At 49.3% G+C, this 25,347-nt stretch overlaps 2 protein-coding genes across 3 annotated transcripts in view; one reads left to right on the top strand and one right to left on the bottom strand.

Annotated features, from left to right (window-relative positions):
* Positions 1–9,070, top strand: part of PSD2 (pleckstrin and Sec7 domain containing 2) — a gene marked incomplete at its 3' end in the record, with an annotated part of 28,699 nt that extends 19,629 nt beyond the window's left edge. Inside the window, exons 8-14 of the mRNA XM_081302349.1 lie at positions 1,275–1,318; positions 2,360–2,550; positions 2,724–2,794; positions 3,156–3,313; positions 4,188–4,332; positions 6,303–6,446; positions 8,861–9,070. Coding sequence (XP_081158475.1) covers positions 1,275–1,318; positions 2,360–2,550; positions 2,724–2,794; positions 3,156–3,313; positions 4,188–4,332; positions 6,303–6,446; positions 8,861–9,070 — 963 coding nt within the window. The remainder of the gene's footprint in view (positions 1–1,274; positions 1,319–2,359; positions 2,551–2,723; positions 2,795–3,155; positions 3,314–4,187; positions 4,333–6,302; positions 6,447–8,860) is intronic.
* A 5,370-nt stretch (positions 9,071–14,440) lies between these two features.
* The window catches only part of NRG2 (neuregulin 2), a 189,910-nt gene continuing 179,003 nt past the window's right edge, over positions 14,441–25,347 (bottom strand). For both annotated transcript variants that reach the window (XM_081282436.1, XM_081282437.1), the window contains exons 6-10: positions 21,470–21,572; positions 19,372–19,495; positions 18,917–19,044; positions 18,124–18,351; positions 14,441–15,264 (exon numbers count right to left, since the gene is read on the bottom strand). In XM_081282436.1, coding sequence (XP_081138562.1) covers positions 14,508–15,264; positions 18,124–18,351; positions 18,917–19,044; positions 19,372–19,495; positions 21,470–21,572 — 1,340 coding nt within the window. In that variant the 3' untranslated portion in view covers positions 14,441–14,507. The remainder of the gene's footprint in view (positions 15,265–18,123; positions 18,352–18,916; positions 19,045–19,371; positions 19,496–21,469; positions 21,573–25,347) is intronic.

The following is a 25,347-nucleotide window of genomic DNA, read 5'->3' as shown; positions in this document are numbered from 1 at the left end:
GACTTTGGGACAGAGTTAGAGAACATCTGGCTCAACAGGTGGCTGTTCCATATTCCCTGAGTTAGGCAGAAGGGTTGACTTTGTGAGGTGTATTGTTTTGCTTCAACTATCATTATTTCTGCCACAGTAAATCACTACCATTAATGGTCACAGCTGCCACCCATCACCACTTCCTTTACCACCACCACCTCCATTATCTTCATATCACCCCCAGAGAACAGCCCACTCATTCTTCCAACACCACGGAAGTTAAGGGAATCAGTTTTCTTTTGAGATTGAACCCTAGAATCCCAGGGCGGAGCTCTGGCTTTTCTAGCTTGGTCAGTTTTCTACCTTGAAGAAAGAAAAACAGTTTTTTTTTGGGGGGAGGGGGGATAGATAATGAGTTCATTTCTTTAAACACTTTTTTTTTATTTGTAGATGGACACAATACCTTTATTTTATTTATTTTTATATGGTGCTGAGAATCAAACATGCTAGGCAAGTGCTCTACCACTGAGCCACAACTCCAGCCCATGAGATCATTTTTAGATAGTGAATTTTTATGTCTGGTGGTACCAGGAAGGTAGTTGAATTGTGAGTCTGTTGGTAAATATGTACAATTATTATGTGTTAGTTAAAAATTAAACTAAAAAAGAGAACATCATCTTCATCTCTCTTCTTAACACAATGATCTTCATCATCATGAAGCACTTATAAAACGTATCTGTGAAATCAAACTGCATTCTACCTATCCACTTCTCCCCATCCACTCATCCATACTTGTACCTACTTCTCCATTCACCCATTCATTTTCCCATGCATCTCTCCCATCTATACAACCACTCAGTTACTCAACTACTCATATACCCACCCATTCATTCATCACCTACACACACATCCCCAAACACTCACCCATATACTAACCACTCACTTGTCCACCCATCTCATGTCTCTCCATTCCTCCATTCGTTCATGTACTCATTTATTCTCCCATCAACCATCATCTTGTTGAGAACATATTCAGAGGTGAACAAGATAGACAGCTCCTGACCTACGAAGCTTACAGTCTCCTGGGGATACAACAGTAAATGACCACATAACTAAATATCACCCATCCGTACATTTACCCATGCTCTCATTTATCCACCCAACAAACAAGTTTGAATCAAACACTCACTTTGCCCCATTAACTGAAAAGGTGTTCCCTCGCTGGACCCTCATTGTTGGAGGTAGATGGGAATTTCTTTGGCTCTTCTTCTGAACTTCCCTCTCTCTCTCTCCCCCCATCCCAGACACTTTACAACTCCATCAAGAATGAAAAGCTGGAATGGGCCATGTGAGTAGTGCCCACAGGCACAAGTATGGGAAGATGGCTTCACTGGGACAGGGAGTGGCTAGGAGTGCAGTTGGGCACACTGGCCACTCTCCATGGTGCTGATTTCTCCCAACCAAGGGCCCTGACAGCCCCTGTCCAACTGGCCAACATCCATTGTTGAGTTTCCTTTTGGGCTCATTTTCTGTCTCAGTTAGAGTATGCGATGTTTACAGTGCTATGGAATAGACTGAACTATGAACTTAGTTCAATGATGTCTGCAACTACTTTTCTCTACTGAGGATATTTCCAAATTTCCAACAATGACAGCTCTTTCCCCTTTGGGAAATAGGCAGGTAGGAAGCACAGACCCCCTAGCACTCCAAGAATATTACCACGTTCAGGGGGTAACTGCTCTTAGCAGTGGGGAGGGGTAATTGCCCCCTGTCTTCTTCCCTTGTGAGACCTGGAGGTGCCCAGACATCTGGAAAGAGGGGTGACAACCTTGCTATGAATGGCTTTGGGGGGAGCCCATATGGCTGTTCTCCCCAGAGAAGCCTGTGCCTTTGGGTCTGTATGGAGGTCCCAGGCTCAGAGATCCCAACCCCATTGGGAATAGCTGGCACTCCTCCATCCGGGCTCTCATGGTGGCCTGAACTTTAGGGGCCTCTCCTGAGGCCTGCTCTTTGCCTGTGTGCTGCATGGTTGGTACAGCAGCTTCAGTCTGCCTCTGGGTGAGTGCTCCCAGGTTAGGCTCTCAGGGTTGGAGGCAGGAGAAGGAATACTGGAAAGGAGACCTGAAGACAATAACGTCTCTAACTTTGTCATCAGGATAGAGGATTAGTTTAGAGGCCCCAAATCAAAGATCAGAGGTCAGCAGTCAGAACTGAAGAGCGAGGTCATAGATCTGGATCTGGGATCTGGACCCTCCTCATCTCTATCTCTGGCGGCTGCCCTTTCCCTCTGGCTTCCTTGGTTCTTAGAGTGGGTGGTTGATGGGAGAGGCCATGGCAATGTGGGGCAGAGGCTTCCATGGAGGTGATGCTCAGCCTGGTACCTTCCTAGTGACGAAGATGAGCTGAGGAAATCCCTGTCTGAGCTGGTGGATGACAAGTTTGGGACAGGAACAAAGAAGGTGACCCGGATCCTGGATGGTGGCAACCCCTTCCTGGATATCCCACAGGCTCTCAGCGCCACCACCTACAAGCATGGTGTGCTGACCCGGAAGACTCACGCCGACATGGATGGCAAGAGGAGTGGGTGTCAGGCTGGATGAAGGGGCACGGGGAGGGATACTGGCAGAAGGGGGTCCCATCAGGTTGTGGCCACTTCTTTGGGGATGCACATTCAGTTAGATGCGCAGGAGGAGGAAGGTAGGACATGTTAGAGTGGGTGATTATGAACACACTACCTGTGCTTCCCTCCCCAGCACCCCGTGGGAGGCGTGGCTGGAAGAAATTCTATGCGGTGCTCAAAGGGACCATCCTGTACCTGCAGAAGGTGAGAGTCTGCTTTAGAGTCCTTACCTAGGAAGGGCCAGCTCAGTCCCATCTAGCCCCTGCCTTGTGGTGGCCAGGGGCTCCTGGACAGGACCTGGGGCTTAGGGAGGTGTCAGGTCCTTTCCCCCCAAAGGGCTTGAGCTTACTCAGGACGTTGGAGATTTGGGGGAGGGGTGTTTGAAATGCCCAGTAGCTCAGTAGCTACCCAGTGTCATGCCTCTGGGACAAATTGGGGCTTCTTGGGGGTTAAGGAGATAGAGGGACAGAGAAGGAGATCAAGATTGAGGGAGGTGAGAATGGAACACTTGCAGCAGTGATCCAGAGCCTGGCCATGACAGCACATTCCCCACCCATCCTGCCAGGATGAGTATCGGCCTGACAAGGCTCTGTCAGAGGGCGACTTGAAGAACGCCATTCGTGTGCATCACGCGCTAGCCACCAAGGCCTCTGACTACAGCAAGAAGTCCAATGTGCTCAAACTGAAGACAGCAGACTGGAGGGTCTTCCTTTTCCAGGCTCCGTAAGTATGATCTGGAGCCCCTCATTCCCACCTGGGCTCAAGGCCTACAGCACCAATCCTGCACACATCCCTCTCCTGGTACCCTGGGGTGTAGACATCTTAGCTTCTCATGCATGTGAGTCCCAGAATGAGTGTGTTCACTTGGCACAGATCAACAGCTGGGTTCTCAAAGAGGGTTTCCCTCAGCATCTCTTGGAAACTTGTTAGAAATACTTAACTGGTTAGGTGCTGGCCCCGTCTTAGACCATTCAATCCGAAACTTGAGGTTGGCCCCAGCCACTGTGCTTTAATAAGTTCTGCAGGGGCTGCTAATGCATGTGGAGGTCCCTGAAGGGTGAGATGATGGGATCTTGACTTTAAATGCAGGTGGCAAAGACTCCCCCTTACCTTTGACCTGCAAGGCCTTCCTTCCACTCTGATGCAAGCTATCCTTCTGTGATTTGAGGTTGGGGTTTTCATGTGCTAGATGAGCTAAAGAGGGGGTCAACTGGTAAGTAAGGCTTGAGGATCAAAGAAAGTACTGGGCAGGTGGCAGGGACAGGACAGGAGGGCAGTGGAGGGGCCACCATTTGCTTCCTACCACTGTTGACCTCCTGAACTCCTGGGCTCCAGGGCAGGAGTTCTAGACTTGGACAGGTTTATTTTCATGTAAAAATCCAGGTGCCTGGAAGCTGGGACAGAAAGGGAATTCCCTACCAGGCCCACCCAGCCCCCTGCCCCATCCTCCCACCTCCCTCCCTCCTGTCCCTGCCTATAAAAAGAATCAGTGCCCTCTCTGTGCCAGGCCTAAAGCTGGATATTGGGTGCTGGGTGGAAAGATAGGGACTCCTATTGTGAGAAGCTTGTGCCCTCTCCCATCTCCTCCTGTCCCCAGGAGCAAGGAGGAAATGCTGTCTTGGATCCTGAGGATCAACCTGGTGGCGGCCATCTTCTCAGCCCCAGCCTTCCCAGCAGCCGTCAGCTCCATGAAGAAGTTCTGTCGGCCCCTGCTGCCCTCCTGCACCACTCGCCTCTGCCAGGTTCAAGCTCCTGGGATCATGACGCCACCTCCCCAGGGCAGCCCCAGGCCCAGGCCTCCCGTTCCACAGCAAATCCCAGCTCAGGGCTCCTGGTCCTGGGCTCCAGGGAAGGGCAGATATTCTCCCCCTACTCCCACTTCCAGAAGGGAAGACTAAGGCCACTCGCCACATGCCCCACAGGCCTGGCTGTGCTGTGGTGGTTGGCAGGGGCACACTTTCTTGCCCTATGGTGGGTGTGATGTAGCGTGAATACAAGAGGATATCTGTGTCTTGGGGAGGCAGGAACAGGTGACACTGCAGGCCCTTTCACCAGTGCGTTTTAATTTTTACTTTAAATATTAGCATTATGAACACGTTAATTCTACAGATTCGTTGTATTCACCATGATATTTCCATATTGCACTGAGCATGGCCATCCACCCTCTGCTTTCACCACACCCCTTCCTGGCACCCTTCCCATGCCTAGGGACTAATCCCTCAGGTCACTTTTTTCTTTTAGTTTCCACATATGAGAGAGAACATGTGATACTTGTTTGTCTGTGTCTGGCTTATTTCGTTTAACATAACGTCCTCCAGTTCCACTCATTTTGGGGCAAATAGCAGTATTTCATTATTCTTTATGGCTGAATACTACATATATATATTCCATATAATATAATTATGTGTGTATATAAATGTATGTGTATGTATGTGTGTGTGTGTGTGTGTATGTGTGTGTGTATGTGTGTGTATATATATATATATATATATATATATATATATCTTTAATCCCATTAATCTGTTGATGGGTATCTAGGCTGATTCCATTATCTTGGCTATTTTGAATAGTGCTGCAGTAATCATGGGCATACAGGTATCTCTTTTTGTATGCTGACTTATTTCCTTTGGATCTACACCCAGGAGTGGAGCACTGATTGCATGGTAATTCTATGTTTAGTTTTTTGAGGAGCCATCATACTGTTTTCCATAGAGGCTATACTAATTTACATTCCTGCCAACAGTGTACAGGATTCCTTTTTCTCCACATCTTCTCCTGCATTTGTTATAATTTTTTAATAATATGCTCTGTTGATGTCTTCACTTATCCTTAGATGTTTCATTTGTCATTCTGCAAAAAGCTTATCTGATCAGTACTTCAGGTTTTCAGGATACTTTTGGAGAGGAAAGGATAAATGGTCCAGATCTTGAGAGGTAGAGGGTTGGGGAAGCTCTAAACTTTCTGACCTTGTCAACTATTGTCCCCTTTCCTATTGGGCCTTAGTCTCTCCACCGAGCTCTGGGGCTTCTGCATCTTCCCAGAGCTCCTCTGTATGCATACGCAGTGAACGCACCACGTACACTCATGTACCACACAGGCATACACATGCTCGTGTATACACACAGTGCACTCATACATACGTCCTCTAGTTCCACTCATTTTTGGGCAAATAGCAGTGCCCCACATGTGTGGCCACAGTCACATACTTGCATGTGCACACTCTACAAGGGACCTGGCTATTTTGTGATGGGTGGGATGTGTGTGCCCTTGTCTGTCAGTGACAGTGTCTCTCTCAGTCTATCTTTGAGTGTGGTCCCGGATCTGTGACTGTAATGCATTTCTGAGAATGAATATAAGAGAATGTATGGGTCATATGGAGCCACAGATAACTGGGGTCAGGCTCACCCTTGGCTCAGTGTGTTTGTGTATGCATGCGAGAGTTCCCCAGTGAGTCACAAGTGTGTCTGGGTTGTGTCTGTATCATGGAAGGTGCATGGGCATATATGAGTGTGAGGGGCTCATCTCCTGAGCCTGAAGGGACATTATAGAGAGTAGGTGCTCCTGGGAGCAAGGAGAGGAAGGAGGAAGATGGAAGCCGCTCTCCCTTGGGTCCAGAGCCTGGCTGGAACTCCAGCTAGTCTATTTCCCTTTGATGACCCACTCCGATGACATCTGAGAGTCAGGCCTCATAATCTAGGGCTTATCTTTATAGGAGGAGCAGCTGCGGTCTCATGAGAACAAGTTGAGGCAGGTGACTGCAGAGTTGGCTGAGCACAGGTGCCACCCAGTGGAGAGGGGCCTCAAGTCCAAGGAGGCTGAAGAATACCGGCTGAAAGAGCACTATCTCACGTTTGAGGTGGGCCTCTAATGGAGGGATAGGGAGGGTCTGGACCAGGGCCAGGGGAAGAGACCAGCTCTTGCCCTCCACCACCCACCACCACTATCCTTCTACAGCTAGGGGCTTCTAATTTGGGAGTTCCCCACTTTGGGGTCTCACCTGAGGCAGGTGTAATCTATTTATGGATCATGGTTCCTGTGGGCCAGTCTTGTACAGTCCAGCTGCCAAATGGTCATCAAACTATTGCATTTCCCTTGGGTCTCTCCAAGAGCACTCAAAAAACCCCAATAGAAATGCCACCATCTTTCCAGGATCCTTTCTCACCTGTGCCTCCAAGATAGGCCCAGTTTCTCTGGGAGCTTTTATAACCAGCCATAAATCACTCAACTCCTATCCACCTGATTCTCCCACCCACCCTTTTGGCCCCATTTTCCTTCAGCACATATGTTTATACAGCAGAACAACTTCATCTCTTCTTCTTCACTTCCTTCTTTCACCTTGTCTCTCTCTATTACCTTGATTCACCTCATGATGTTCTACAGGTGGGCCTGACCATGCATCACCAGGAGGTGGTGTTAGGCAGAGGAAGGAAGGCAGGAAGCACTTGTCCATTTTGGACTGAGTAGCAGATGGAGGTGTTCAGACAGACGAAAAGCCTGAGACTGATCCAGGAAGTTCCCAGAGCACAAATGGCAGGACCTCACCAATCTCAGTCTCTAGATTTCCATATTGACTTTCTGTTGAGGTGTAGGGGAAAGAGGAGATTCTCAGGGTAGACCCTGATTTTTTTTTTTTTTTTTTTTTTTTTTTTTTGCAGTGCAGCGTATTGAATCCAGGGCCTTGTGCATGCTGGGCAAACACTCTACTACTGAGCCACATCCCGAGCCTTAGGCACTGACACCCCCAGCCCCCCAAATGCTCTTCCATGGAGCCACCTTCCCAGCAGACCCTGACCTTTTGAAAAACAGAAAACTTGATAGCTTTTGAAAGCCTCACATTGACTCTCTGCAGTGTAAAAATAGTGATGGCAAAAGCTAGATTGATCTCTTGCTAAGTACTAGGCCTGTTTCTTCTTGCTTCCATTGTATTGGCTGATAATCATCATACCAACTCTGTGAAAGGGTTCTGTTGTTATCCCATTTACAGATGGGGAAATGGAGGTTTTTCATGGGGAAATCAGAGCACTTTCCTGAGGTAACATAGTTAAGAAGTGTAGGAACCAGGATCCTAACCTATGTGCAGCTCCAGTACCCTGGTCTACTGTCTGTCTCTATAATTTTAATTGTTCTAGATATCTCAAATAAGTCGAATCATACAGAACGTGTCTTTTTGAGACTAGCTTATGTCAGTTAGCATAATGTTAAGATTTATCCATGTAAGCTGGGTGTGGTGCACACGCCTGTAATCCCAGAGGCTTGGGAGGCTGAGGCGGAAGTTCAAAACTAGCTTCAGCAATTTAGTGAGGCCCTAAACAACTTAGTGAGACCCTGTCTCAAAATAAAAACACAAAAAGGGCTGGGGATGTAGCTCAGTGGTTAAGTGCCCCTAGGTTCAATCCATGTACTTCCCCCACACCAAGAAAGGATTTATCCATGTTGCATGTTTCAGAATGGCCTTTCTTTTTAAGGCTGAGTAATATTCTATTGTTCGCATACAATGTGTTTTTTTATCCATTCATCTCTTTTTTATATATATTTTATTTTATCTTTTAATTTTTAAAATTTATATATGACAGCAGTCCTTTCATCTCCTGATGGACACCTGGATTAGTCATGAAGAACTTTTGAATGTGCTTGTTGGCCATTTGTATATCTTTTTCAGAGGAATATCTATTCATGTCATTTATTAATTTTTAAATTGGCTTGTTTGTTATTTTTTGGTGTTGAGTTGTAGGAGTTCTCTATATATCTGAGATATTAACTCCTTATCACATATATGATTTTCAAATATTTTCTGTCATTCTGTAGATTGCCTTTTTACTTGTTGGTTGTATTTTTTTTTTTTTTGTAGTTGTAGATGGACAGAATGCCTTTATTTTATTTGTTTATTTTTATGTGATGCCTCACACATGCTAGGCAAGCGCTCTGTCACTGAGCTACAGCCCCAGCCCGGTTTGTATTCTTTGATGTGCAGAAATTTTAAATTTCGGTGCAGTCCCATTTGTCTGTTTTTACTTTCATTTCTTGTGCTTTTGGTATTGTACACAAGAAACCATTGGCAATTTTTTTTGATTCTTAAAACTATTAGTGAAATTTATGTGCATGTTTCTTGTCTGTTTTTATTGGACAGTTTATTTTCTTTTTATTGATTGTGAGAGGTCTTTGAATATTAAGGATAAGTTTTCGGTTATGTAATATATAAATTTTTTTTCTCATTTTGTTGTGTGAACTTTAACCTCATTTTTGGCTTTTCTCTGCTCTTTTTCCCCCCAGAAAAGTCGTTATGAAACCTATATTCACCTCCTGGCTGTGAAAATCAAGGTGGGCTCAGATGATCTGGAGCGAATTGAGGCTCGGCTGGCCATGCTGGAAGGGGATGATCCTTCTCTACGGAAGACACACTCTAGCCCTGCCCTTAGCCAGGGTCATGGGCCTCTGACTGGCAACAAAGCCACACAGGATGCTACTGGGTCTGATACTTAGCTGGTGTGGACATGCTGCAAATGGCCCAGAGGGGTCAGTGAGCACAATTCCAGCCTGGGGCCACCGGGACCAAGCACCAGGCAATTGACAGGCACCCAGAGGGGCATGGAGAGCCCCGTGGACCATGGAGTTGGAGATGCCATTCGTGGCATTGGTCTTCTTACATCCTGGGCCATCTCTGACCTTGATCTTATCCCCAGCCCTCATTGCCCTTTCCACACAGGGTCTCACTTTGTAGGCCAGGGTGCACCTGCTCTAGCACCTCCTCACTGGAGAAGCAGAGAGGGCCATTGCTTCCCCTGGCCACCTCTTCTCATCAAGCTCCTCCCTCATCTCCCACATTGGAGGGTAGGTCTGGATTCTGGGTCTCAGCTTGGACCCCTCTCCTCCCTTTCTCTTCCTCCTTCCTTTGAGTTGACCAGCAGCAGGTCTGTGGACCACCAGCACCATCCACTCCTCCTCCCAGCGACCTCTGCAACCAGGCCCAGTTATGCCTCACATCGCAATAATCTGGGCCCCGGGCCTGCCATTGCTTAGTACCAAGTTGTCTCCACGTTCACATCTCCTTCCATCATGGAGGCCACTACTGTCTCCTTTTTATACAAACATAAATGTACATATATATATATATATATATATATATATATATATATGTATACAAATTATATATATATATATGTATACAGATCATATATATATGTATACAAATCATATATATATATATATATATATATATATATATATATATGAAATCCCTTTAAAGATGGGGTTGGAATGGCTGTCAGAGGATGAAATCAGATGAAGAAAAGCCTGTTTTGGAGTTCCGCCTGTTATCAAGTTGGGCTCCATAGCCTTGACAGTCTGGGAGGGAAGATGGAGATAGTGCTGAAATCCCCTCACCTGCCTTTTCCTCTTCCGGCTGACCTGTGACTCACAACTGATCTTCCAGTTGATGTTTTTGGACTAAATAGACAGGATCTGTGTGTGCCACCCCTTCTGTCCCAAGGCCGTCCTGGGGGGTAAGTGGGATGGGGCCATTGCCTTGTTTGTACTTGGCTATTTATGTTGGTGCTGCCAGGTCTCTGAGCTCAGAGGTGGCCTCTTGTACAAACCTACTGCCTAGGAATAAAAGACACTCCACCTTTTGGAGAGAGCCACTTGTCAATAAGCCCAAAGATGTCTGGTGGAGGAAGGTTATGGAAGCCAGTAATTCTTGGTCTTGGGAAATGTGGAATGACAAGTTGCTGATTGTTGATATTTCTTTTATTTTTCTCGTGAATCAGAAAGGCTTTGCTAAGGACAGATCTGGGAAGAATAGAGATATTTTCCATATGCCCATCACAGATTAGCATCCTTCAAACCCTGTATTCCTCAGGCCCACAAGTGAGTGGGGGTGAAGGTGCCCTCAAGGTGGCTATGGTGAGCCAATCTTCCCTATTGTTTAAATACATGACTGTAGTTTGGCCAGCAATTTGACCTCTGTGGTAACATATTTATTTAATAAGATAAGCCAGCCTCACAACTAAGTACCTAACATTTCCAAGCTCACTCACATTTGATGCAGGGACATGTGAGTATGTGGAGAGAAGTAGTGATTTAAATCCAGATTATTTAAGTTGGATCAACTGAAGTGTTTTATAACCAAACCATCTGGCCCCTTGGTTTTGCTCAGGGGAAGTAAATGTTCATTTAAATGAAATTGAAAAGGCAATGTGGCAACATAAAAGAGCTCTCTGTACTTTTTCCACGCTGCCTCAAAGGTCCTTTGATTTTCAGGCCAGCGTCCCACTCTCTGCTCCGTTGAGGGTGGGTGACGACCAGAGGTGCAAGCTCCAGCAGCCTCGGACAGATGTGCTTCCCCGGGCACTAGTTGTGCCTCTCATCAGTAAAGAAATTTTTAGTTTGCTTCCTTAATTGTATAATTATTTATTTGTAAATTATATACATGTACTACTGTACTAAAATATTATGTACATTATAAAACATACACAAAAATAGAAATTTAAAAGAAGATGAGATAAAATAAATCGAAATCAAAGTTCTAATATTTCTTCCTGTATTCTAATGGACTATCATGTTCCCTGTCCCAATCTCTGCCCTAATATAACCAGTTTCTAAGACTATCCAAATCCAGGGCCCTGGGAGATGCAATAAGTGGTTTGCGCCACCTGGTGGTCCTGGGAAGTGGTTGCAGGTACAGGGGTTCCTGGGGTAGGAGGGGGGCTGGCCCTTGATCTTGGTGTCTTGAGCCTCCATCCTGGCATTCAATGAGGGTCAGTCGTGTGCTGCACCCTGTAAAGAGTGATGGGGACAAGGTGGTGAGAAAAAGATCAGTTTCCTGTCCTCATGGGGCTTAGAGTCTAGTGGGAAGAGGGACAGGCAGTTACCATTACCTTTTGGGACTCTGGGAGGAGCCGAGGAGAGAAGCCAAGTGTGATCCAACAGAGAGAAGAAAGAATTTGGGGACTGGGGAAGAAACTCTGACTCAGATAACTGCTCAAATATCCTAAAAATTCTAGGGGACAGGGTAGTAGGAAGGAAGTTGCTTAACAGGATGGAGACACTTTGTGAAAGGCCATACTGAAGTTCCCCCAAAGCAGAAATTTGAGAGGCAGAGTGGAGAAGGGTCTCTCTGGCCAAATGTGCTCCCAGGGGTGGATGACACAAGGAGGAGGAAGCCAAGGAATTATATTAGGTCTTGGCTTTGGACGTTGGCAGGTATCTTAGAATTCAAACAATAATGAAGGTATCGTATGAGGTCATGTAAAGGTCATTGAATTCTGAATTAACTGGGGGTCACATAGAGATCAGAAGTTCATTTGAGTCATGGAGGTGGTTTCTGACTGAAAATTCAGAAGGTAACAACTTAGAGCCCTCAGAAGGGTCAAATAAGGACACTAAACTGGGTCATGATAAGGTCAGTGAATTTACCAGGAGGACATACAGAGTAATGTGGGATTCCATGGAAATCAGAGGACACGTAGAGAATTATCAGCCTTCAGAAAAATGTAAAGTCAAAAGCAAACTGAAGAGATGGCAGAGGGGCCTGGATGAGGCCATCTGATGGGGCCTGAGAAGGGCAGTGATGTGCAGGTTTGCACAACAGCTAGTCAATTATTATTTTTTTGTTTCTTTGTCGTAAGTGCTTGCCTTAGCACCCCACAATGAATACAGAGACTTTACCTCTTCTTTTACTTTTCTCCATCATCTCTCATTCAGTTTTTGCCACACTGACAATGTGATTCAAGGATGCAAGGCATGGTGGTGTCATTACCACCCAAGTAGCACTTACTAGACGTCTACCAGGACAGTCCTGGGTCCACAGCCACTCTCTGAAGTAGGTATTTTCATCCTCATTTCACATCGAGGACCCTGCAGCCTAGATAATTCTTACACAACTCACTAGCTGTGGCAGGTGTTCAAACTCAGGTCCCATTGGTGCCTGAGCCCTCCCAATCCTAAACCTCTTTGTCCCACCTCTCTATAGGTCTCTGACTATACACACACACACACACACACACACACACACACACCACAGACACACATTTCCACCTCAGCTCTTTGGAGAGATTTCCACGTGTTCTGGCTGGAATCTTCTGGTTCCTGGTGCTGGGTATTGATTTAATAAATTAGTTGATGAGATGAAAGACTTAACTCTGGACCTCCATCTGCCTCCTCTATACCTGAAATCATGTACCCTTCATCAAGGGCTGCAGGTTTAGACAGGTCCTGGCTCTGAGGGGGTATAAAGTTGGGGAAAGAGCAATCCCCTGTGGGCTTATGAGCTGCAGCTGTTGTGGTCCTTCTGGCAGCAAGGGTACCCATTATGCTTCTTTGCATGTCCAGACTTTGCCTGTGACGTGCCCAAGGCCCCAAGGGTCATCTTGCCTCAGCTACCCTGTGCCAACCCCACAACCCTTCCTTCTTCACCCACCCAGGCCCGGAAACTGTTACCTCAAATCCAGCCCCATAGCTCCGGGGCAAGAACTGGGCCAGAGTTCTGAGGCTGAGTTTGAAGCAGAACAATTTGCGTCAGTCCCTTGGCCAGGTTCCTAGCAGCCAGGGGGGACACCTTGTAAATGGTTTTGGAAGAGGGAGGTGGGTTGGAGCCTGTCCTGGGAGCTGGGGCCAGGGAGATTGGAGAGAGGGTCACTTTCTCCCAGGGACTGCACTGGCCCTCTCCTACCTTCACTTGAACACCCATCCACTTCCACCTCAGGTCCTCATCCTGTCTTCCCTCCTCATCTGGGCTAGGCACACACAGTCAAACAGGAGTTATTTCTGATTTTATTTATAATATAAAAATGTTCAAGTGTCAACAGTCAGGTGTTCGGACATTTCAGGGCAGGGTTCCCATTTGTTTCCGTTTGGGATTTTTTTTTAAACAATTTCTTTTTTTGACAAATTAGCTTGGATCCAGTTTTGAGGGTTGGGGAGGGTAGGACTGGAGAGAAAGTGGAAGTCATAGGTGGGTATGGGGACTGGGGCCAGGTTGTGAGAAGGAAATGGTTACTTTATTGCTAAAAGGGGAACTGAATACACTGTCGAGTGGCTCTTCTCGGTCCCAGCGTGACCATGCATCCAATCTAAAGAATCTGAAATGCAAAGGACATGCAGGCATAAAATAGAAAAGACGACCTGTAAACGAAGGTGCTGCAGAGGACAGAGGGCATCCTGGAGGCCGCAGGGGAGGAGGAGCCATGAATATTGGGCCCCTGGCACAGCTGCCCCCTCCCTGGGCCTGGGGCTGCTGGGGAGACCTCTTTCTGGCCCCCCTCCCTTAGCAGCTGTGAGGAGCGGGGAGAGCCCCTCCCCATTCTGGTTGCTGTCGCTGGGCTTCTGTCTCCCCCTGTAAATTACCTGATCCCAATTCTAGCACTTGAACCTAGGATCCCTGCCTTCTACTCCCAGGGGGCCCAGGACTCCAAATATGGTCTGGGTACAAAACTACTTCTGTCCTCAGTTTCTTCCTCAGCACCCACCACCTTCACCCCATAAAACCCTCACAGTCTCTCTCCCTGCTTTCGCTCACCTCAATCAGCTCTGGATCCTATGGCCCACCACCACCTTGCAACCCAGACGTCTCTCCAGGAGCCCCAGATTAGCGTACAGCAAAAGGCACCACAATATAGGTTTCTATTAAAGAGTCAAAAAATTGGCCCATCTCTCTTTTTTTTTGTTGTTTCTTTTTTTTTCCGAAGCTGTAAATCAGGATGTTACATATAAATAGTTTCCCTATAAAAACGTCTTTGCCGTTAGCTAGTATTATAAGACAATTTTTGCTAAAATGAAAATAAAACATTTTTGTTATACTTTTTTCCTTTTATAGAAAATAAAAATATTTTTATTTCTTTTTTTTCCCCTCCTTTCTCCAGTCGGTGGTCTCTGTTCTCCTTAAAGACAGTGGGGCGGGCGAGGCGGAGGGGGCGGCGGGGCCCTAAAGGGGCGCCGAGTCCTGCTTGGCCCGCGGGGGCGGCCCGCGGCTGTGTCTGCTGCTGGCCCGCGTGCTGTGGCTGTCCAGGGAGTAGTAAGTCCTGCTGTCGGCCGCCGGGCACAGCGGCGGCGAGTCCGAGCGCAGAGCGTCGTGCGCCGCGCGCAGGCCAAGGAAAGGCGTGCTTTCGGCCGCCAGTGCCCCGTCCGCGTCGTCCGCGTCGTCGTCCGAGGCCGAAGCCGAGCCGCTGCTCAGAGACAGCGAGTCCCGCGCCGCGCGTGCGCGCTGCGCCGCCAGCCCATTGAGGCGCGAGCGGCGCCAGCGCCGGGGCCCCGCCGACGTCCTGCGGGACGCGCCGCGCGCTCGTGGCCGCGGCGGTGGCGGGGGCGCGCACTCCTGCGTGGTCTCGTACTCGTCGTCTTCTGGGATGCGGAAGGGGCTCGCAGGCAGGCTGCCCAGGCTGCCGCCCAGCGCGCAGGCCCCACGCCGCGGTCCCGGCCCAGCCGCCGGGTAGTAGTAGCTGTCGTAGCTGCGCTGCATGTCCGCGCCTGGCCCGGGCCCTGGCCCCGGGCCTGGGGGCGCCGGGTGCCGCAGCAGTGGCTGCTGCTCCGCCAGGCGGTAACTGATGGGCGCGGCCGGCGGCAGCGACACAGCGTGTGCGGAGTTGGGAGAAGTGATCTCAAAAGTCGGCACCTGCGTAGCCAAAGAGTAGTGGAAGTCCACGGGCGAGAGGCGCGCGGGCGTGGTCAGGGCCGACACGTACCTGCAGGGAGAGGCAGAGGCGTGGGTCAGGGAGTCTCGGATGAGAGGGTGGGCCCCAACCGAAATCATCTTGTGAGGGATCCTGTCTGCAAGAATGATGGCGGTACTTCTCTATGACCTCATGCAATTCTCTTAATATCTCCAATCTATATTCCTATTTGTTAAGCGAGGATAACCATAGTGCTCATTCCATTTCAGTATTGGGACGATTCCAGATATGGTGTCAGGGGAATGTCTTAGCCCAGTATTTGATCCGTGGTAAGTCTTCACGAATGATCGTTTGTTGTGGGAATGCTCACAGTCATGGGGTCAGGCATTTTATCTATGTGTGATCTCATCTAATAGTAGTTTTTTAAGACCATTAGGTTAGGACCATACTACACACAGGAAACAGACTCACGACCTTTGAGTTCTTTGCTCTGGGTTCCACACTTAGGTAGTGGCAGAGCTGGAATTTGAACACAGGGCAGGAAAGAACCAGAATGCCTATTGTCCAATTCCAGAAGCCACTAGTCCCTATTCACATATCCCTATTACCTGGACTCAGTGCTCCTGCAGGGACAGTTCATCCCATGGCTGACAGCTTTGGTGAGGGCAACATATTGAAATCAGAAGCCTCCTCAGGGAATTGACCATTCACACCTTCGACAGGGTGCTCAGCCAGGGCTGACAGATACCCCACTATAAGGGTCTCTGCTTGGGGCCAATGACACCTAGTGACTTCAAAAGCTAGTATCTCCCAGACTGGATCTTGGGCACCTGTCCTTTTTCATTCTCCACATCCCTCTTGTGAGCTCATCAACCTTTTGTCCACTTCAGAACAGGAACCACCCACCTCCATGATTCCTTTTCACACTGCATAGCTAAGCACCTCACTGCTGTCTAGAACCAGCCCCAAATCTCTGTTGTCTTTTTTTTGAACACAAATGTTTATAGCAGCTTTATTTACAATTGCAACCAAGGTGTCTGAGAGGTGAATGGATAAACAAACTGCCTTTTGATTGTAGGAATCCTCTTTTAAAAATTTCTCTGTTATGTTCTTTTTGAGTCAACTGATTTCCCCTACCCTGGTCCGCCACATCTTCTCTATCTCATGTGTAGATCTTATTATCTACTCTTACCCATTCCCCCATCCTTGGGCACATTCTCCATCCTATCCTGGGCCAGCTGTTCTCCCTGGTTGTGTCCCCATCCCATGGTGTCTCCTTCGTTTTGCAGCTCCCAGAGCAATCTTTTAAGTCCCAGCTCTGCTAAGGAGGCTCCTTCCTACTTACCCAGACTCCACCTCCTGAGCAGAATCCCTTGGCTCTGGTCCATCTGTGTGGCCCCAGCCTGCCTGTTAGGCCCAGCTTTGCTGTTCCCCACAGCCCTCCATGCTCCAGGCACCTCACCCTCTGATCTTACTCTTAAGTGCCTCTGTTGGAACAGCTCCAGTGGTTCCTTCCCTGTATACAAAAGGCTTTCCATCCCCATTTCTCTGCCTCTTGCCTTCCTACCACCCCCTAAGGAGCCCTGGTATTGTGGTTACTGTTGATGATAGTAGTGATAGGTATGAGGCAAAGAGCTCTGCACATATTTTCTCATGTGGCCTTCATCAAAACCATGCATACTAGAATTCTCTCTAAGGGAACAGTGTACAGAGGCAATCAGCCTGCCCTGAAACATGCAGGTTGTGCAGCTGCCCTTGGACAGGTTGGTCTTAGGAAACCTGGCTGTTTCTTGGAGCTTGCTGTCAGACTGGGCTTCTCTGCCCTGGAGTGGTCCCTGGAGTGGTGTCCTGTGCTTAGCACTTTCCACAGGCTGCTGTGAGCATCAGTGGTTTGGTCCTGTGACTGGGAGTGCCTCAGGGACGGGAAGCAGGAGGGCCACCTCTGACTCCCCAGGCAGGCCTGCCCAGCCTAGACTTGGCACAGAGTAGGCTGTCAAAAGTGGGAGGGTAGCTGAGCATGGTGGTACATGCCTGTAATCCCAGCAGCTGGGTAGGCTGAGGGGGCGGCGGGGCCCTAAAGGGGAGGAACATGAGTTTAAAGCCAGCTTCAGCAAATGTGAGGCACTAAGCAACTCAGTGAGACCGTGACTCTAAATAAAATACAAAATAGGGCTGGGGATATGGCTCAGTGGTTGAGTGCCCCTGAGTTCAATCCCGGGTACCAAACAAACAACAACAAAGAAGGGAAGGTTATCTACTTCTCTCCTTTCTTCTTGGCTCAAAGCTTCTTGTTTGGTGCCACTTCCTCTGCTGTCCTCCCATAGATGCAAGTTGCTGAGGACCACTTGGGGGCTGAGTAATGGGGGTGGGTCCTATAGTTCCTAGCTTGGAGTCAGAGAAGGGGAGTTTCCTTGGTCCTTCTGCATCCTTTGCTGGAGAACTCAACAGTGCCTTGAATGCTGCACCTTGTTGCCCATGCTGTCTGGCTTGGGTCATTCTTGGCGCATGTCTGTTGTGCACTGGTCAGTGTCCTTGAAAACAACCTCCCTTCCCACCCTCCAATCGACTTGGTCTTTGTGTCTTTCTGCTTCTGCTGGGACATGAGTCCTCTAGGTGATATGGGGATAGGGCAACCATAGGACCTGGTTGTCTGGAATAGCCCCTATTTATTCCTGAAGTTTCAGTGCAATTATTAATCTCCCATTCTTCTTTGAAAAGTATCCTAGTAGGATAATTAAATCAGGTGGTCACTATGTGCAGGGTCCATTACAACTCAGCTGTAATAACCTTTCTGGGATCTTGTTTACTCACCTGAAAAAATGGAGATGAGTCTCTTTGAAAGGTCTCTAAGATACCCTAAGGGTCAGCCTTGGGTCAGTGGTACCAGCCCTCTGGCCAAAGTGGGAGCCAGGTCAGGGTGTAAGAACTAACCTCTCACTGTGCGGAGAGTCACGCAGGGAATCTACGGAGTCGTGGTAGGGTGGCACAGCAGCCCTGCGCCGCTCCTCCAGGCTGTATGCTGCTGCTCTCCGCGCCCGAGCCTCCACACATGCTGGGCTGTTGCACTTGCTGGTGCCCACTGATGACAGCATGATGCCAGACTGGGAGTCAGAGGTCAAGCTCTCAGAACGTTCCAGGCTCCACGTGTGGCTCTCATGTCTGGGATAGCCAGTGGAGACAAGGCAAGAGGTCAGGAAGGGGTAGAGTGGCCCAGCAGATGTGGAACTTTGGCCACCCAATCCCAGTATCTTCATTCCATCTTGGGCTCCTTTGAATCATGGGCTGATGTGGAGTATCACAAATGTCCAAACTTGACATTGGGAGGAGGGCTGGGTGCCACGGCTGGGTGAGTTGCAATGTGTAGAGGCCCCTTCCTTTATATCTTGCAGCCATCTTCCCCCTAGCCTTGCCCCAGAGCCCCTGTGTGGGACTCTTTCACCCTCATGGCCCTTAGCCACCTTATCTCAGGACCCCAGCCCCAGTGGCCAATCTTTGGGAGCTCTGACCATTCCATGGTACTTCTCAGGGAAGGAGGGCCAGCCATGTTATTTCTCAAGCTGTTTAAGCCTCTGTGTTTATGTTGATAGATCACCCCTGTTCTGAAGAGAAGGCTAAGGGAGACCACAATTTGTGAGCCAAATTCAGGAGAGGGTGTCAAATAACTCTGGATGAATGAGATAAAAGACAGGAATCCTCAAGTTTCTGTGGGCCTTGACTTACTCACCTGCGGCTGGAGGTGGGCGTGGCTGTGGAGCAGTGGTGAGAAGGAGAACAGGAGTGGCTCCCAGAGAAAGTGGTCTCAGTTTCCCTCCGGATGACGTGGTCTGTGGCTGGCACATTCTTGGAGATGTACTGGGACAGACAGTGAATTGGCAGGAATTAGTGATGGGGACCAGGTAGGCTCTCGCTGGTGAGGGTGGGAAGTAATAAGCACTGAGCTCTAGGTGCGGGGAGTGCTCAGTGGATGACAAGCGGCTTTGATGTTGGGGTGATTTTGGTTCCAGCCAGCAACTCCCCACCTTTCCCTTGCAAGTGGGCAAAGCAAGGCCAGCCATCCGGGGAGGCAGTGCCTAGCAGGCAGGGATGATCCAGGGGCCGGGCTGGCTGCTGTCCTGGCAACTTGTGTGAGAAGCCTGGCTGACCAGCAAGGCTCAGAGGGGATCCTGGAACACCACTCACATCTGCCATCTGGATTTCTTCGGGGTCTAGCCGGGGGTGGCTGGGCCCATTGGCCAGGCTCCGGTTCTGGTGGGCTGGGCACATGTTCTGCCGCAGGTGGTTGTGCATCTGCTTCCGCTGTTTTCTGCATAGAGGGAGGGTAGGTGAACCTGGCAGGTCCCCTGTAGTGGATGAACTTCCCTCCAGGGCACATGAGTAGTTAATGTGTGGAACCCCACTGCTTTCTAGTTTTGTGACCCTGGGCAAGTTACGAAAGTTCTGCCTATTTTAGTTGCCCCATGTGTGAAACCATTCCAAAGACTGTTGAGCATTAAAAATATATAAACTATTCATGCACATTGCTGGCACTGTCCCTCCATCATTCATTCATTTGTATTTATTGAGTTTTTACTGTGTTCCAGATACTACTCTGGAGCAGAGAAGTCAGACATGGTCCCTGTCTCATGGAGCCTGCAGGCCAGTGGGAGAGGCAGATGATAATCACATAAACAAGTAAATGAACTCGATATTTTCCCTTAAGTTTTATGAAGAAAATAAAAACAGGGTGCTGTGGTTAGGAAGCCAGGGCCTGTGGGACTATTTTACATTAGCACATATTAAATGCTCAATAAATTTGTTTTATAATAAGCGATTCTTATGTCACTCCCCTGTCTAAAACCTTCATTGGCTCTCAGGGTCCCATTTCACCCTCAAATCCTATCTCTCACTGCCTTCCCTTCACCCCAGCTTTCTGCACCCCTGGACAGCTTGTTTCAGATCCCCTGTCCCCTCTGGCCCCTGGGCTTGCACACATTCTAGTCCATCCACCTGGAATACTTTCTTTGCCTCTTCACCTGCTAACTCTTGCTCACAGGCTCCAGCCTAAATGCTGCATCCATGGGAAAACCCTTCCTGCCCTCCAGCTAAGGTTAGGTGACTCTAAAATATGTCTTGTGACACTGGACCACTTGCTTCGAGCACTGAATAAAAGTCTGCTGAAGAAATGGATAAATGCAGTGGTGTGGGAACAGAGGCTTGCTTTTCCCCCAGTTCTTGGACACAATCCCTAATGTGCCCAGGCTCCTCCTCTGGGCTCCTGAACCCCAACTCCCTCCTTACTCTCCACCAGTCTTTATTGAACTTATCCGAGATGAGGGCAGCTGGGCCTTCAATCCTATCAGTAGAGGTAGCAGGGGTTCAGACCTACAGGCTCCATCCCCCAGATGATGGCCATTTCCAGCCTTGCTTTCCAGGTAGGAGCAGATGAGACAAATATCATTTACTGTACTACATCATGCTTCAACCTTTATGGGATCCCCATCATCTACAGGATAAATTTAGACTTCCTGGCTTGGCATCAAGGTCCTATGGTGGCATCTGGATCCCAGCTATCTTTTTAGCCTCTTGCCTCCTCTTCTATGATCCGGTTCTTTGGCCCAACTAGTCCAGGCTGCTTCTGTTGCAGGTGTGACTGCCCCATCTGTGCTTGTCTTTAGCTGGCACTCTGCTACCCAAACTGCTCAGCTCCCTGAGCTTATGCCCTGACCTGTCTTCTGCCCAGAGGTGGCCCAGCCTCACCTTCTCTGTGTTCTTGTCTCAGTTGCTCCCAGGGTGGGGTCAGGCAGTGCCTGTGAGGTGCCTCTTTCCAGGGAACACAACCTTCTCTGTGCCTCCCTCTTTCTTCCCTAGCACTGCTTCAGCACCTCCTGCTAGACAGGGCACATGATCCTAGAGCCATTGTGGTCAGCTGTGCGTTCCTCTCAGGCCCTCACAATGTCCTTTGATGCATGCACTAGGCTCATTCCCATGAGGACATGGAGTGGTTTCTCAGTTTTCTCAAGATCACATGGGAAATGGCAGAGCCGGGTTGGAACCCAGACTTGTGTTCTTTCAAGCCCTGTGCCCATGAGCCCGCTTTGTTTGGTCATCTAGGGCTGTCTCCCTACCTCTACACCTGTTTCCTGATCCAGACCCTGAGCTCCACAGTTACAAAGGCCCCTGGGGATAGAGACTGAGGCCAGGCATGGTGAGGTACAGGAGAAGAGCCTGTCCTTACAAAAACATTTTGGTGGCCATCCCCTGGCTTGGCCTGTCCCCTTCCTGAGCACTTGCCACTCACTTGGTCTTGCAGTAGGCGACTACACAGACGATGCCCACGACCAGCAGAGCCACACAGATGCCAGTGATGGTCAGGACCCTCTTCTGGTATAGCTCCTCGGCTTCTGCAGAGGCAGAGTGGACATGAGGAGGTGGGGCAGGAGGCAGGCCTGGGGGGATGCTGGTGCAGACACCCCCTGCCCCCAAAGCCTCAGGCTCCCTCAGCCCGGGTCCTGCCAGTTCCCTCCATTCCTCCCTCCTGCCTGCTTCTGGATGGTCCCCCACATTCCCACCCACCCATGGGCCTGGTCACACCCTCCCAGATCCCAGGCCCACCCAGAGCATGGGGGTGGAAAGTGCAGGGGATGGGAGAGGATGGAGTAGAGAAGTAGAGGAGCACAACCTAGTCTGGCCAGCAGCACCCCTGCCCTGCTCCACAGCAGCCTGGCAGCTGCAAAGAACCTTGGTGACTGTGGAGAGTTTTCTTTATGATAGTGAACATGGAAACCCTGAGCAAAGGCCTGGATCAGTTACTTTAGCTTCCCTAAGAAGCTAAAGTTGTTGACAAGGTGCGAGACCAGAGGTGGGATGTAGGAGGGATGTAAGGGCCAGGAACATGACAGAGCAGACAGGGCCCAGGAGGGGACATGGAAGAAAGGCCTGGTCAGAGTTGTGGCCTGGCCCACTGCAGCCTGCCATGTCTGCAGGTGAGAAGCCCACCAGTGGCAGCACAGGCCCCTGGCATCTGCACACATCTATCCTTGTGTGTAAAGAACACCCCCACTCTTGCTGGGGAGTTGAGTAAGACTGGGCCTCCAAGCCCCCAGCCTCAACTCTCCTCTCTACTCTCCATGCCTCTAAAACAGACCAGTAGGAGGAAGAGAAGCAAAAAGTGACAGTACTGGCCACAGCCCAGAAATCTCACCCCACTCCACCTGCACTTGCTGGCTGGCCCTGCTTCCCTGCTTAGGAATAACTGGAGGTAGGACTCCCACACCTTGGTGGAGCCCTGTCCCCTTGGGCTTATAGCATCTCCCATGCAGAGGCAAGCACACAGTAACCCCAGGGCTGCAGACCCTTCAGACCCACACATGTCCACAACTATGCCTGCCAGAGTCACAGGCACAACCTTCACAAAGATAAACCCATACCTGCTCTCTTTTCTCTCTCTCTCTCTTTCTCTTCTCTCTCTCTCTCTCTCTCTCTCTCTCTCTCTCTCTCTCTCTCTCTCTCTCTCACACACACACACATACACACACACACACACAGTTAACCACACACTCCAGTAACAGGTGCACACACAGATCCAGGCACACGGGCCCACAGTCAGTTAAGGCTCTCTTAACCTGACCTTTGTCTCACACCCCCATCTTGACTCTGTCCCACAGCCCTGCCTCCAGGCCTCTTTCCTTCTTTACCCCTTAATTTTCTGTTGTCAGGCATCTGCCTCCTTGGAGACTGTTCTGGTCATGGTCAACAAAAACCCCCATGTTCCAAGTCCTGTGGTTATTAAAATGCCTCCTTGTGGGGCACACTCTATGGCCTTGGAGTGGCGCTCCTGGCTGAGCTTCCTCCTACATGGCAGGCTGGTCTTCCCATGTCAGTGGCTGCTCCCTTCTTCTCTACTGGGGTTGGATGGTAGAAGGGCCCAGAGCTCTCAGCCTTCTTTCTTTCCTCTGTCTCCCTGAGTGACCTCATATAGACAGACTTTAAATATCATTTCTTTACATTCTTTCTCTTTTTGTCTCCTGCTCTGATTTCTCCCTAAGCTCCAGACTCAGGTATCCAAAGGCCAAGGCCAACCAGAACCAGTTTCCATACTCCTCCCCATCTCTTGTAGCATCTCTCTCCTGTGGCTCTGGCCCCAAAACACAACTCATTCTGAATCATTCCCTTTCTTCCCATCTTCCCTGATATCTGATCCACCTACAAGTACTCTCAGCTCTACCTTCCAAGTAGGTCCTGGATTTGACCATGTGACCATTTCCACAGCTCCCAACTTAGTCCAGGATGATGCCTCCTCTCACCCAGCGATGGTCACCGTGTGGCAGGCCTTTCTGTGCCCGCTGCTCCCTAGCTGCCCCCAGCATCAGGCTGTTGTCTACTCAAAGCTACATTAAAGTGTAAAGCAGATCATTTTAGTTCCCTGCTTAAAACTCATGATAGTTTCCATTGTAATTCAAATAAAATCCAAGGTCTAAGGACCCCAATTACTTGGTCTCAACCTCCCTTTGAATCTTATCTGTGGTCCTTTCCCCCAGTGCTTGGAATCACTGGTGGTCTTTATCCACTGAACCAGACAAATCCCATTGAACCACATGACTTGGTTCCTGCCTTCAACACTTCCCACAACCCCACCAAATTGTTTGTAGGACTGACTACCTGATGTCACTTTATGGGACAAGCCTCCCCTGACCACTTAGGCACAATAGAACAATCCCATGACCTCATTTTATTTTCTGTCTAGCATTTATTTTCACCTGATATCTTCCTGTTTGTTGCCACCTCACCCATGAATGGGAGCACCAGGAGGGCAGGGACACATGTCTGTAGGTTCTGGTGATGAGTGTTTGCTGCATACACACTCCCCTTTCAGACACACACACACACACACACACACACACACACACACACACGTCTGCACATCCTACACTCACCTCCACACATACATAGGTCCAACTGCAAATGCTCAACTTAACATAGAGATATCCCACTGCCCCTCCACGCCCTCGCATTCTGCCCTGAGACCTTGCAAGTGTTGTACACATTCCCTACATCCCATCAGCACAGACGCCTGCAGATTTACCTCATGCATCCTTCCTCCACGATCCTAGATCCCTCAGAGCCTCCACCCCTCCTTCCCACCCAACTTCAGGCTGTGGACACAGACACACTTAACATGCAGACTCTGAGCTCTATCTTCTATTGAGAACAGCTGATGGGGCCAGGTGGTAGCAGAGCTAGGTCTTCCCCAAACCTGCTGCGAGAACAGCCTTGGCATGTTTGTAGGCTCTGCATCACATCTGAGATTCTGACCCCCAGAAGTCCCCCACCTCTGAATCTACTGCATATCTCTTGCTGGAATACACTGAGACTCTTGGGGCCAGGGCAGAGCCTCTCTGAGCAAAGCCACAGAGTTGGAAACAGAGACCCTCAAAGTCCCTCCTAGTCCAAAGAGTCTCCCAGGGGCAGCTGCATAGGGTAGGGAGTCACATGTCAAATTCTGAGCCAGGGCAAGGGGCAGGCAACAGAAACCAGCCCAACCCAGACCCTTGCTGGTATTGCTCATGGATGCACACATGTGCCATCGTGGGGACAGATCATGGAAGGAGTGACAGTCTCAAGCAGATGGCAAAGCCCAGCAGATAAGACACAGGGCAGGGCTAGAAGGAAATGTGGATTATCAGTAACTAGTCTGGTGCAGAATGAAAAGCAATGGACATGAGAAAAGAAAAGAGGATTCAAGTCAGATGGAAAAGGACACCTCTCTGCACAACTCCCAAACCAGGCTTCAGTAGTTTCTGGACATTGGCCCTTTAAGCCACATCCACACAGGGGCCCTGTCTCTTGTTGGATGCCCACTGGGTTGCACAGCTCGGCAAGGCCCCCTCCCCTGAGGCCTTCTAGCACTCGGTCTCCTCTATGCAGGGGGTGCTACTGTGCGGTGGAGGCACAGTCTGAACCCTAGGGTACACGGCTGGCCATGAGCTGCTTTTATCTGCCCCCAAATCAACATAGCTTATTCTAGGACATCTTGATGGGGCCAGGGGAGATTTTTGAAATCATCCCCTTTCCATTTTTGGAAAGGAAATGAAACATTCAGCACCAATGGGGTCAGGGACTATGGAGGGGGCTGAGCGGATGGTGCAGAGTGATACATAGAGGTTCCATACCCTTTAA

Source organism: Spermophilus citellus (genome assembly GCF_964194105.1).
Source record: "Spermophilus citellus genome assembly, chromosome: 1".
Lineage (NCBI taxonomy): Eukaryota > Metazoa > Chordata > Mammalia > Rodentia > Sciuridae > Spermophilus > Spermophilus citellus.
The sequence above is the reverse complement of the archived record's forward strand: the minus strand, read 5'-3'. Positions and strand labels throughout refer to the sequence as shown.